The following is a 13,402-nucleotide window of genomic DNA, read 5'->3' as shown; positions in this document are numbered from 1 at the left end:
CTACGTGCCTAGGACTGCTGTGATCCTTTTTCCTTTAGTGCCTTGTCTCTTTCTTCCATCAGCTGCTTTGTCAAAGCAATCTGCTCTTCCAGCAGGCGAATATTCTCCTTTTTCTGACTTTGCCGCTCAAGATCTCTGAGAACTCCACTGTGCAGCCTCTGAAAACACAAGAGACAGGGTTTATCACAGCCTCTTGGATGCTGAATGCAGTTAACCTTCACTAACCCCTCCTGCAGGGCTGTTCACACTGCTGCCTTTGCCAGCCCTCTGCCACTGCCTGTAGCCAGCAGATAACAACTCTCTCTCTTTTTTTTTCCCTTTGCAAAGCAAGTCATACTCTGCTGATTTAACTCCCTGAGCTGGCTAACCAAAGACAAGTGCCAGTGCAAAAAAGAACACAGTATGCCCAGTCCACCTTGGTGGTTTGGCTTGAACTCAGGCAGGCGATATGCTTTCAGATATTCAGACACTTACTAGAATTCAAACCAATAGTCGTAAGCTTATCAGAAAATACGATACAGGAGGACAGAACTATTATAAATGAGCAAAACCATGAAATTATTGTTGAGAGCCAACCCCAGCTCACATCTAAATCAAGTTGTGTGATCACAGTTGTGTTATAGCCCACCTGAAGATGAGAATCTTTAGATGAAGCTAAGTTTAGTTAAAGCATTATCCACCTGCCTAATTTACCAACTCATGCTCAGCTTGGACTCAGGCATGAGAAAGTTTCACAGGTACCAAGGTTAGCCACTGGATACTGAAGATATGAATAAATTATTTAGCCTAATGGCAAAAAAACCCCCCGAATAATTTATTTGACATGTTTGAATGACACCAAAATGCAACTGCAAATAATTTATTTGAAAGCTGACCCTGAAGTCATTTTAGCAGATGTTTGTGATTATTATTTGACAAGTTCTCACTGCGTTTTATTCCTCATCTAGAATGACAATAACTGCACATTTCAAAGGCAATTATTTCTCCCATCAAGATTAAAATAGAAAGGTTTTGTTTAAGAAATATTTTGTCTTGTTAAGAAAACGCACAGACACATATGTCAGCCAATAATCAAAACTCTCTCTGGAAATTAATCTAATAAAACCAGTTCAGCTGAACTCAGGTTACAAATTAGTAAGCACTAAAGACAAAGTGCATAAACTTATTATTTCATTATTATTAGTTCTTAGCAATAAAGAAAAGATGTGGGGAGACACAATGTAACTGAACAATTACATCAATAATGTATTTTTTTCCCTTCACAGAACACAGCTATGCTGCAATCTTTCAGATTGTGAAGGCACTTACTTCAGAAATGCGCAGTTTGCAAAAGACACCTTTATAATGTGAGCACCATGAGCGACAAAGAGCTATGAAAAGGTTAATCTTCTCACCTTTCTCTGTTCTCAGAAGTTAGGTCTGCTTGTTGCAAATATTATGATAAAAATTAAAACTTGATTATATATAAAAGAGCCAGATTTGATTAAAAGTAAAATTGTAGAACATAGGAGTGTTAAGAATCAATTGTAGTTACAGGAACTGTAACCATAAGGATTCAAGCATTGTCTAAAATCACTTAACCACAGAGACTTTGACAAAGATTAACTGATTTGAAGTATTTTGTTTTAGGAAACTAAGGAAACCATTATGGACACCAGTTTGCTGCTAGGGAAACCCCTACCCTTCCCATCTTGATCTGGGTATCGAGGATTCCAATCAGTAGAGCTAAGTGAGATGAACCAATGATTGCTTTAATACAAGAGTATTAATGAGATGGTGTGACTGAAGCACCAATCATTAGAAAGGTTAAATTTAACAATAGACATAGTATGCAAATTAATATTAGGTAATGGTGAGAATCGTACTGCACAGAATCACCCAAGAGGTCAAGAAGCAGACGAGTGAGGAAGACTATGGAAAGACCACCAGAGGGCTTCTGAAGACCACCATGGACCTTCACTGCGCCTGTGTTAAGGACATTTACATATGCTAATGATTTACCAGAAAGTTAATGTTTATGTATAACATTTCCCAGAAATTTAGTAAATATGTATAACAGGTGTGTATTTAACCTGCACTGTTAGATCAGACAGGTGAACACGCTAGGTGGAGCGATCCCCCGTGTGCCCAGCGCTGCAATAAAGGAGTGCCTGCTTCTTAACTTCTCATTGCTGTTAAGGAGTTTTATTCCGGATTTTGGTAACATTTTGGCAACCCAGATGGGACCTTGCAAGTGAAACTGGACAAGATCGAGTGTTGATCGAACTCCAGCCGGCACCAAGGGATTCTCGGGGAGACCCATCGCTCCCAATTCACAAAGCTCCTCGCAACGTTCCCTGGAGAAAAGGGTAAGGCACTTCTTTGAAATTTGTTTGGATAGCCTGCCCGTAAGACGCGGTGAAAGCTTCACAGGGTTGGGGCTCAGAGGGTACCCGTTTGCACTGGAAGCCTAGGCGTCTGCCTGTAAGTCACAAGCGAAAGCTATTGCTGGGTTGGACATTCGTGTATTTGGGACAACTGTCTTTTGCATTTGTTTGGTATTTGGTATTCGATACTTAGTATTTGAAACTTGCTATTTAATATCTGATAATTGGTAATTGACATTTGGCATATGATATTTGGTTTTTGATATTCGGTACGTGATATTTGATATTTGGTATATTTGGTATATAAGTATAATGGCGTTAGCCAAATTATTTAAAAGTAAGAGTATGGAAAATATTAACACTGATGAAAAGATACCAAAAACATCACCGTTGAGATGTTTATTGGCACACTGGAGTGAAATATATGATAACTTATGTAAGAGTCAAATGACTGAATATTGTAATCATTGGTGGCCTTTGTTTGTTTTGGAAGATCAGGAAAAATGGTCAACTAGTGGAACTTTAAATTATAATACTATATTACAGTTAATGTTATTTTGTAGGAGAGAGGGTAAATGGAGTGAAGTGCCATCTGTGGATTTATTCTTTTATTTGAGACAGAGAACAGACTGGCAAAAAGAATGCAAGTTAAGTAGTCGAGATGATAATTCGGTGATAACATTAACTTCAGAAAATAAGAAAACTAAGAGTTGTTGTTCAGCTTGTGACATTGGAAGGAGGTGCATTACATGTATGGTACCAAAAGAGGACGAGATGGAATTAGAATTAGAGATAGCCCCACCGGGGGGGGAGCAGGATCTCTCTCCCTCACATACACAGGAAAGGAGTATTGAATCAGGACGAATGGAACCGGATAGTACTAGAATGGGGGAAGGAGTTGATGAGACACCAGAAGTAATAATTCATGCCCCGGTGCCTAGAAGAACTCGTCAGCAAACTCAGTTGTTGGCTCCCTTGAGACAAGGAGAAGGACGACACGGGCCGGTGTATGTCAAAGTGTTGTTTTCTATTACAGACTGGATGGCATGGAAACAGGCAGCAGGGGTTTATAGAGAAGATCTGGAGAGGGTAGGAAGAGTTGTAGAAACAATTATTAGAACTCAGGATCCTGATTGGAATTATTTACAAGTAATACTGGATAATTTATTGGATAGTACTGAAAAACAGATGGTATTAAAAACTGGAAAAGCACAAGCAGAAGCGGCACATGCAAATGAAACGTTCTCTGGAACATTGGAACAGAGTTTTCCTTCGGGAGATCCCCAGTGGGATCCGAATGACCCTGTATACAGGAGAAGGTTAACTTGCTACCAGAAATGGGTATTGTATGGAGTAAAACATGCAATGCCAAAACCTTTGAATTGGTCTAAATTATATGAAATAAAGCAAGATAAAAATGAATCTCCCTCTGTGTTTTTGGAAAGATTGAAAGAAGCTTCTAGAAAATATACTGATTTAAAATTGGAAACAGAGGCAGAACAGCAACAACTAGCCTTAATTTTTATGGCACAATCAGCACCTGATATAAGGCGAAAGCTCCAAAAATTGGAGGGAGAGGATTCAAGAAATTTGATTAGAATGCTGGAAATGGCATGGAAAGTTTACTACAATCGGGAAAAGGAGGAAGAACAAAGGAAAGAAAAGATTAGAGATAGTAGACTAATAGCTGCCTTAACAGGGAGTGCAACAAGAGGGAGAGGACGAGTTCGAGGAAGAGGAGGTTTTAGAAATTTTGGTAACTGGGAACCTAATGCACCTCTAGGAATGAATCAGTGTGCGTATTGCAGAGAGGATGTGCATTGGAAAAAGGACTGCCCTCGGCTGCAAACAAATCAGCAAGAGGTTGCAAACACGATGACTTTAAATGAATGAAGGGGACTTGGGGGGAACCCAGCTGAACCTCTGGTTATAATTAAGCTAGGAAATTATAAAGTTGAATTTTTAGTGGATATGGGAGCAGTATATTCTGTTTTAAATAGCCATAAAGGGAAATTAGGAGATAAAACAGCAACCATAATTGGAGCGATGGGGAAACAGGAAAATAGACCATTCCTTCAACCCCTTGATTTAAAATTTGGAAATAAGGCAATTACACATGAATTTTTGTATGTGCCAGAATGTCCAATACCCTTGTTGGGTTGAGATCTGTTATCTAAATTAAATGCACAAATAGTTTTTGAAAGAGGAGAAATTATTTTTAAAATACCAGAATCAAAGACAGGAGAAATACAGGAGGTTAAAATTCAGGAGATGCTGCAAGAAGTTGATGATGCTGTGATACCTATAGTTTGGAACACAGAGATGCCTGGAAAATCTAAGGCAGCACATCCTGTAAAGGTAGACTTGAAGGAAAATGTGAAGCCAGTAAGATTAAAACAATATCTGATTAGAGGCTAGATTGGGAATTAAGAAATTAATTGATAAATTTCTGGAATATGGAATTTTGGAGGAGTGTGAATCTGAATATAATACTCCAATTTTACCAGTGAAAAAGCCATCGGGAGAATACAGATTAGTACAGGATTTGAGGGCAATAAATCAGATAGTGAAAGATACACATCCTGTAATCGCCAATCCATACACACTCCTAACAGCTTTAGGAGAGAATCATCAGTGGTTTACAGTGCTTGATTTAAAAGATGCTTTCTTTTGTATATCTCTGGAGGAAGAAAGTAGAAAATTGTTTGCTTTCAAGTGGGAAAATCCACACACAGGACGAAAAATACAATTGACATGGACGAGATTACCACAAGGATTCAAGAATAGTCCAACAATTTTTGGAAGCCAATTAGCAAAAGAACTGGAGATGCGGAAACAAGATGGCCCTAAACCTGGACATTTACTCCTACAGTATGTAGACGACATACTGATAGCGACAGAAGAAAGACCAGCATGTACAAAGGTAACAATTGACCTTTTAAACTTTTGGGGGCTAAGTGGATACAAAGTTTCTAGAACTAAGGCCCAGATAGCAAAACAGACTGTGATATATCTGGTTTTTGAAATTTCTCAAGGGCAAAGACAGCTGGGGACAGACCGCAAAGAAGCTATTTGCAGTATCCCGGAGCCAAGAAATACCCACGAACTGAGAATCTTTTTGGGAATGGCTGGGTGGTGTCGGTTATGGATAATGAACTATGGTCTGTTAGTTAAACCATTATATGAAGCTCTTAAAGGTCCACCATTTGAATGGGGTCCAGATCAGCAAAGAGCCTTTCGAAGTTTAAAACAAGCTCTGATGATAGCACCAGCCTTGGACTTCCAAATTTGACCAAGGACTTCCAGTTGTTTGTTTAATACAAGAGACATCATATTGCTCTGGGAGTGCTGACTCAGAAGATGGGAAATTGGAAGCAACCGGTTGGATATTTTTCCAAACAATTGGATTTTGTAAGTAAGGGTTAGCCTGCTTGCCTGAGAGCTGTTGCAGCCACTGTGATGTTAATACAGGAGGCTCGAAAATTGACTTTGGGGAGAATGATGGTGGTGTATGTGCCACATATGGTGATCAGTGTTGGAACAAAAGGGGGGCCATTGGCTATCCCCGAGCAGAATAATGAAATATCAGGTGGTTTTAATGGAGCAAGATGATGTGATTTTGAAAACCACTAACTTGATTAATCCTGCAGTCTTTCTGAGTTCTGTACAGGAAGAAGGACAACTGCAACATGACTGCTTGACCACCATTAAAATGTGTATTCCAGTCGAGAAGATCTGAAGGATGTACCCAAGGACAATCCAGACTCGGAATTGTACACAGATGGTAGCAGTTTCGTCAAAAATGGACTTCGTTATGCAGGATATGCGGTAACAACTGAAAAATCGGTTATAGAAGCCAATGCTTTGCCCAGCACAACTTCAGCTCAGAAAGCGGAATTAGTGGCTTTAACAAAGGCTTTGGAATTGAGTGAGGAAAAGAGTGAATAGCTGGACTGATTCAAAATATGCATTTGGTGTGGTACATGTCCATGGGATTTTATGGAAAGAGAGAGGATTACTATCCTCTCAGGGACCTGACATTAAACATAAAGAGGAAATTCTGCATCTATTACAAGCAGTTCAGAAACCAACTGCAGTAGCAATCATGCCCTGTAAAGCACATCAATCGGGAGGTACAGAAGAGATTGCAGGGAACAGCTTAGCAGATAAAGCAGCTAGGGAAGCAGCCAAAAGGAATGCATTACAAACGGCATTAATTCCTACAAAAACTATTGCATTACCAAAGGAAAAACCTAAATACTCAGAAGCAGATGAGAAATTGGGGAAATTATTGAATGCTAAGAAAAATCAAGTGGGATGGTGGGTGACTACAGCAGGCCAAGTAGTAATCCCACCACTGTTACTGAGAGAAATAATACAGACAAAACATAAAAAATGTCATTGGGGGGCAGAAGCATTAGTAACTCTCTTAAGGAGACAAGTAGTATCAGTAAAAATGCTAGAGATAGCTAAGATGACAATTGCAAAATGTAAGATATGCTTGAAAAACAATCCAGTTGTGAAGAAAAGGGTTTGAATGGGAAAGCTGAAGTCAGGAATGGAACCAGGAGATTATTGACAAATAGATTTTTTAGAGTTATCTCGACAAAATGGGTATTGATATATCCTGATAGGGGTTGATACTTTTACAGGATGGCCAGAAGCTTTTCCCTGTCACACCAACCAGGCAAAAGAGGTTATTAAATGGTTACTACAGGAAGTTATCCCGAGATTTGGGGTACCTATCGGAATCTCTTCTGATAGAGGTTCCCATCTTGTTGCAGAGGTGGTTGAGGGTGTTAGTAAAATCTTGGGAATGGAATGAACGCTCTACTGGAGTTAGAATTAGTTGGGCCCTAGAATCTTTATTAACCCCTTTAGCAGTATATAGGAATCGAGATTGGCTGTACCAATTAACAGGACAGGTAGAGAAACTGGCCAATGTGACCAGAAAAGGATTTAGAGATTTAAATATACAACTACAGGCCACTTCCAAAATGACTTTGCAGAATAGGATGGCTTTAGATATGCTTTTACTCAAAGAACAAAGAGTGTGTAGATATTTAAAAGACAGAATAGATCACTGTTGTATACACATTCCGAATGTAACTCGGGATGTAGGACATGATTGGGAATTATTGGGAAAGATTGAAAAAGACTACCAAGAATTGCAACAAGATATCCAAGAAAGTTGGATAGACAAGATTTTTAAAGGACTAGGCTGGAATCTGAGTTCTTGGATTAAAGCATTGATCAGCCCAGCATTAACTCTGTTGATAATCTTTTTGATGATTACCTTGATTTATTATTTTCTGAAGAAACAAATCAATCGTAAAACTTCTTTTAATCACATGCTTATCCAGGCTGTAGCAAGACAGCAGAACGGACGATCAATCCCAGAGTTACCTCCAGCTTATAGTGAGTAATTAGTAAAATTAGTGAAAGTATTGAAATGATTTTCAAAACTTTCAAAGAGGGGAAATGTTGCAAATATTACGATAAAAATTAAGACTTGATTATATGCAAAAGAGCCAGGTTTGATTAAAAGTAAAATTGTAGAACATAGGAGTGTTAAGAATCAAATGTAGTTATAGGAACTGTAACCATAAGGATTCAAGCATTGTCTAAAATCACTTAACCACAGAGACTTTGACAAAGATTAACTGATTTGTAGTATTTTGTTTTAGGAAACTAAGGAAACCATTATGGACACCAGTTTGCTGCTAGGAAACCCCTACCCTTCCCATCTTGATCTGGGTATCGAGGATTCCAATCAGTAGAGCTAAGTGAGATGAACCAATGATTGCTTTAATACAAGAGTATTAATGAGATGGTGTGACTGAAGCACCAATCATTAGAAAGGTTAAATTTAACAATAGACATAGTATACAAATTAATATTAGGTAATGGTGAGAATCGTACTGCACAGAATCACCCAAGAGGTCAAGAAGCGGACGAGTGAGGAAGACTATGGAAAGACCACCAGAGGGCTTCTGAAGACCACCATGGACCTTCACTGTGCCTGTGTTAAGGACATTTACATATGCTAATGATTTACCAGAAAGTTAATGTTTATGTATAACATTTCCCAGAAATTTAGTAAATATGTATAACAGGTGTGTATTTAACCTGCACTGTTAGATCAGACAGGTGCACACACTAGGTGGAGCGATCCCCCGTGTGCCCAGCACTGCAATAAAGAAGTGCCTGCTTCTTATCTTCTCATTGCTGTTAAGGAGTTTTATTCTGGATTTCGGTAACATGCTTGTCTTCTGCATCAGTTTAGATAAATGTGCGCAAGCTCAAATCACTTTGTGCCTGGCATATCAATTTATAAAAGTCAAAAGTTTATTAATCTGCATAAAGATAAACCTGAAATAATCCCTACACCGGGACTACAGAATGTCCATGTTACTTATTTCCATTACCTTATCTAAATAACTGAGTCCCTTAAACCTGAAGCCATTATTCCATGACTTGAAGATTAAGAATTATAAAGAGAAAATCTCAGATTCCATTTACAAAAGATAAGCTTTGAGCCTTAGCATTTCTGAATAGCGATTTTTAATTAAGTTAAACTGATCGCTGGTAAAAGAGAATTGAGCATTTTGGCTTCACTTCTTCAGCACCACATCTTGAGGAATGCTGATATCCCTGCAAACATACACATATTAGCATCAAATTCAGCTTTTGGGGAGAACACTTCTGATTCTAGAGAACTGGTTTGTGAATGCATCCCTGTATGTACAGGTCAGGCACCTCTGAAGTCATGAGTTCCCCATGCAGAGTTCATAGGCTGTGCCCACACCTGAGTGTTAGGAAGGATAGCAAAGAATAGACACTGGATCTGGCCCCCAAAACCCCCAAAAAGTTTTGTCACTGACCAACTGGACCCTTTGACCCCTCCATCTCTAGGACACTCAGCAAAACTGCCTATCTGCCAGTAGCCTGACAGCAGCGACACCGATACCCTCGACGGCAATGGTTGCTTTCAGCTGCGGAAAAATAAGTTAAAACAGACCCACAGGGAGAAACTTGCCCACCGTTATCTTGTTTGGGAAACCTAGGATCCCCCTAGGCATAAGTTTGCAGCAGCAACCTCGGGTGTACCAACCAAAGCAGTTTAACCTTATTTTGCAAATCAAGCAACAGCTACAGCATAGAGCAAGAGTAACAGGCAAAGGGCAGCAAGTCCCTGTTTTCTTCCTGGAATCACCAGAAATATATGAAGCAACTGGAGCGGATTCACCGTATCAACTCACTGCCTGACCCACCCCTCCTTTTACCAGAGACATATTTCATACACTCGTAGAATGCATATCGTAAACTTGCAGCCCTGCCCTTAACTTACCCGTGTTTTGCACATGAGTTACAACGCAGTCTCTGCGTACTAGGGGACCGCTGTCTTGCTCAGTGTGGATCCTGACCAGGTACTCAGTGTTTAGTTTCACACTCCTTGTTCAGCCTGTTGCCTGAGGCGTTATTTACCTCATGACACACAGCTCCCGCTCTGACAGTGGCATTACTCATTTACCTGTAGACAGTTGTATGCCTGTTGCCCTTCTACAATATGAGCGTTTTGTAAACGTTAATTTATTTTCACAGTCTCTCTATGAGATGAGGGAGAGATCTTAGCCAAAGATTAAGGTCAAAAACACCCATTAAGTTTAGGTGTCTCACTGAAACACTCAAGGGTGATTTTTTTCAGAGCATGTGTTGCCCTGCAGCGCATGCTCAAAGTACAGCTCTCATGTGTTTTAGCTTAGTTTAGGAACATTCCTGCCAGGCCTTCAGTGGCTCAAGGCAGGCACACTGAATTAGCCAGCAATCACCTACAAAACTCTGAACTTAAGTGCTCTACCCAGCACACACATCAGCTCTGGCAAACGCAGAGCCATTACCCATCGCCACTACAAGAGACTAGCCCTCCTCTTCTCACTACTGCCTGTGCCACAGTGTGTTTTCCGGCTTCCGCAGCAAATTAACCTGCCTTTTTCCTTACCCAGTTCAGTCTCATCCTCCAAGATCCATCATTCTCAAGCACTGACAGAGACAATCTCTTGAGGAAAAAAAACATAATCCTGTAATTACAGACTGCATGGTAAAGCCCATGCAACAGGCAACCGAGCTGGGGTACAGACTAGCAACTTGAACTCTGGTGTTTTGTAACTTCTGACTGCTTCAGGCCTTTAACAACAGTCATTTAACACATGCCTTTTTTGTGTGCATCTTGTGGATTTTTTTTGGTAAATAATAGGGGGAAAAATCAGATGCGTGCCCTCATATCAGTACCCATTTGGCTGATCAGCAGGGTCTACACCTGCACACTGATCACCCAAACTTCCGTCACACACAACATACCCGTTCTGCCACCGCATGACTTTTAGTCCCGGGCAGGATTTCCTCATATTGGGACTCACCGTCGTCTGACCTGACACTTCTGGCTGTGGGGCTCTCTTGCACACAAGGTGCCCGCCAGGAATTACCTGATTCTTGTAAATGGAGCACAGAAATCTTCCCTGTTTAATTATCGCATGGTATTTCTGTTAGCTCGCACTCCGCCTGTTCTGTCAGAAGGCAGCAGCGGGAGCCGGCTGCACGGCACGGAACGGCACTGTCTGCCCTGCAGCGGGAGGCGTTTCGGGAGCCCAGGAAAAGCGGAGCACGTGCACTGCCAGAGGGACGGGCACCGGCGGGACAGCACGGCTGGGCAGGGGAGAGCCCTGGGAACGCCGCCAGCATGGTGCCCTTGGGGCCCGGAGGGTGCGGGGTTACATCCCGCCTGCCCCAAAACACCTCCAGCTGCTGCAGAGGGTGAGGAAGCCTCCGCCGCAGAGCCCCTCCTGCCGCGCCCTGCGGGTCCAACCTGCCCCTTGCCCCCGTAGGCGAAGGCAGGACGGGGTAAGGGAGCGGGCGCAGGGTTGTGAGGGCGGAAAGGGCCGATGCCAAGGCTGGAGAAGGTGGGGAATGGGCAGTTCCTGGAGAAACGTCGAGGGCAGGGCAGCGCTGTGCCGGCACACCAAAACCAAAAAAAACCCAAAGAAGCTCCGGGCAGGGGCACGGAAGGCGGCAGGGCGCGGCGGGCCCGGCTCCCCGCGGGCGGGCGCTGCGGGCGTGCGGCACAGGCACGTGGAGAGGCGGCGGGGGCGAGGGGCGGGGCTAAGGGAGAGGGGCGGAGCTCCGGCCTGAGACCTCGTGCCGAACCTCCAGGTGAGGGGCGGGGCTCCGAGCGAGGGGCGGGGCTCAGGCCTGAGACCTCAGGTCAGGCCTCCAGGTGAGACAGGCGGGGCTCGAGGCGCCGGGGTGGGGCCTAAGGTGAAGGGGCGTGTCCTGCTGTGCCGGTGGGCGTGGCCGCGGGCGCAAGGGCCGCGGTAGGGGCGGGGCAGGGCCCCGCTCGCCCCCTCCCCCCTGCCACCCTCCCCTCCCCCGCGGTCGGTCACTCACCTCCCGCTCCCACCGCTGCTGGAGGTGTACGGCCACCACGGTGGCGGCGGAGAGCAGCGCAGAGGCGGCCAGCACCGCCCGGGATCTCCTCGACATCGCCGGCGGCGGCGGCGGCGGTAGCGCTGGCGGGGCGGGCGGCGCGTGCCGGAGCCGCCTGCTCGCCGCGGGGGGGGGCGGGAGGGGGGAGAAAGAGAGAGGAGGCGCGCCACTCCCCTAGCCGAGCACCGAGCGCGTCGAGCCAGGCCAGAGTAACGGATCGCCGATGCGGGGCTGGGCAGAGCGACGCCTCGTCCGGTGGGGCGGGCGGGGAAGGCCTGGGCCGCGCCCCGGGAGCGGTGGGAGGGGGAAACGCGGCTGAAGCGGTAGCCCCTGGCCGCCTGCCCTGCACGTGGAGCGGCCACCGGGGCTCCTCGGCTTTTCTGACGGGTTTTGGGGTGCACTCACGCCTCACGGGCCGTTCCCGGGCCCGCGACAGGGAGCAGGCTGCGGCCCGGTCCCTGGCGCCTGAGGTGCGGCACCTCGTCCTCCTCGTGGTGGAGCAACCCCGGAAACGGCAGCCTGCAGCCAGCACTCCCCTAACCCGGCCGCCAGCACCGCAGGGTGAGCGGCAGGGCCGTCACCCTGCCCTGGCTGGGCCCTTGCTCTGTTCTGGCCAGAGCACTGACACAAGTGGCTAAAAAAGGGGCCTTTGCCCCATCAGTGCTGCTGCTGGGGAGAGCCCTCTGCGGAAGGGAGGTTGCCCAGCTGATCCGGTGCCTTCCCAGAGGGTGTTTTCTGGAGCTTCCTGCTGGCGTGTGCTTGCATTTCCAGTGCGGTTGCAGCTCTGAAAAACAAACAAAAGGAGGTTTCTTCTGAGTTCAAGAAAAATTTTTGCTTTTATTGCCTGAAGACCTCCCGTTCTGCACTTTCCTTGCCCAGAAAACCCAAATGGCATAGGACAAGCAGCTGGAGAAAGGAGCTCTTCAATTGTTTGGTTTCTTCTCATTGTTCAGTGTGTGGCCTTAGGCTCTTCCCTGGCACCTCCTCACTAGAGTATCAGAGTGCTTTACAGACAGACCAATATTTATGTTCCAAATGCTCCCATGTGAGGGCAACAGATGGCTTGTTGTGAATGACTTTGATCCACCATGTTCAGATGCGCATCAGGCTTCAGATGGAGGACTTCAGCCTTTCGAGGCACTTTCACCCTGTAACACTTTAATGCAAAGTTCTCCGTGGCTACTGTGGAGTGGACAGAGGCAACAGGTCACACTCCCAAAAAGCAAAGAACGTGTCAGCAGTCACCGTGTGCTGCGTTACCACCCAAATGAGCACATCAAAGGTGCAGAAGAGTGACTCTTACAAAGGTATCAATAAAAAAATGTCTAGTGGGGAGGTGGGAGGTCTATAAAACCCTGAAGGAGGTCAGGGAACGATCATTCACCATTTCCCGCAGTGAAGGACTAACCAGTCGGTATGTGGGTAGCAAGCTTAAACCAAGCAAAAAGAAGCTCATACCACGCGTGAGGGAGTTGTGGAAGTCATCGCCCCTGATGCTACAGATGCTGAACTTGCCTATGGATCCAGAAAGGAACTGAACAAACTCCCTGGTG

General features: G+C 44.6%; 1 protein-coding gene across 1 annotated transcript; it reads right to left on the bottom strand.

The window, feature by feature from the left end:
- Positions 1-8: 8 nt before the first annotated feature.
- Positions 9-11,954, bottom strand: PET117 (PET117 cytochrome c oxidase chaperone). The gene is made up of 2 exons (XM_086745432.1): positions 11,811-11,954; positions 9-158 (listed from the first exon to the last, which is right to left on the bottom strand). Exons 1-2 carry the CDS (start codon positions 11,904-11,906, stop codon positions 9-11), a joined length of 246 nt encoding a protein of 81 aa, XP_086601558.1. The 5' UTR covers positions 11,907-11,954.
- Positions 11,955-13,402: the final 1,448 nt, after the last annotated feature.

The sequence above is a fragment of the Chlamydotis macqueenii genome, chromosome 3 (assembly GCF_036417535.1).
Source record: "Chlamydotis macqueenii isolate bChlMac1 chromosome 3, bChlMac1.mat, whole genome shotgun sequence".
NCBI classification, from domain to species: domain Eukaryota; kingdom Metazoa; phylum Chordata; class Aves; order Otidiformes; family Otididae; genus Chlamydotis; species Chlamydotis macqueenii.
This window is presented reverse-complemented; position numbering and strand designations above follow the sequence as displayed.

Coding starts and splice junctions, on each gene's coding strand:
- PET117 (XM_086745432.1), bottom strand. CDS start 11,906: ATGTCGAGGAGATCCCGGGCGGTGCTGGCCGCCTCTGCGCTGCTCTCC. Junction 159..11,810: donor AGCAGCGGTGGGAGCGGGAG/GTGAGTGACCGA, acceptor TTGTGTTTTCAG/AGGCTGCACAGTGGAGTTCT.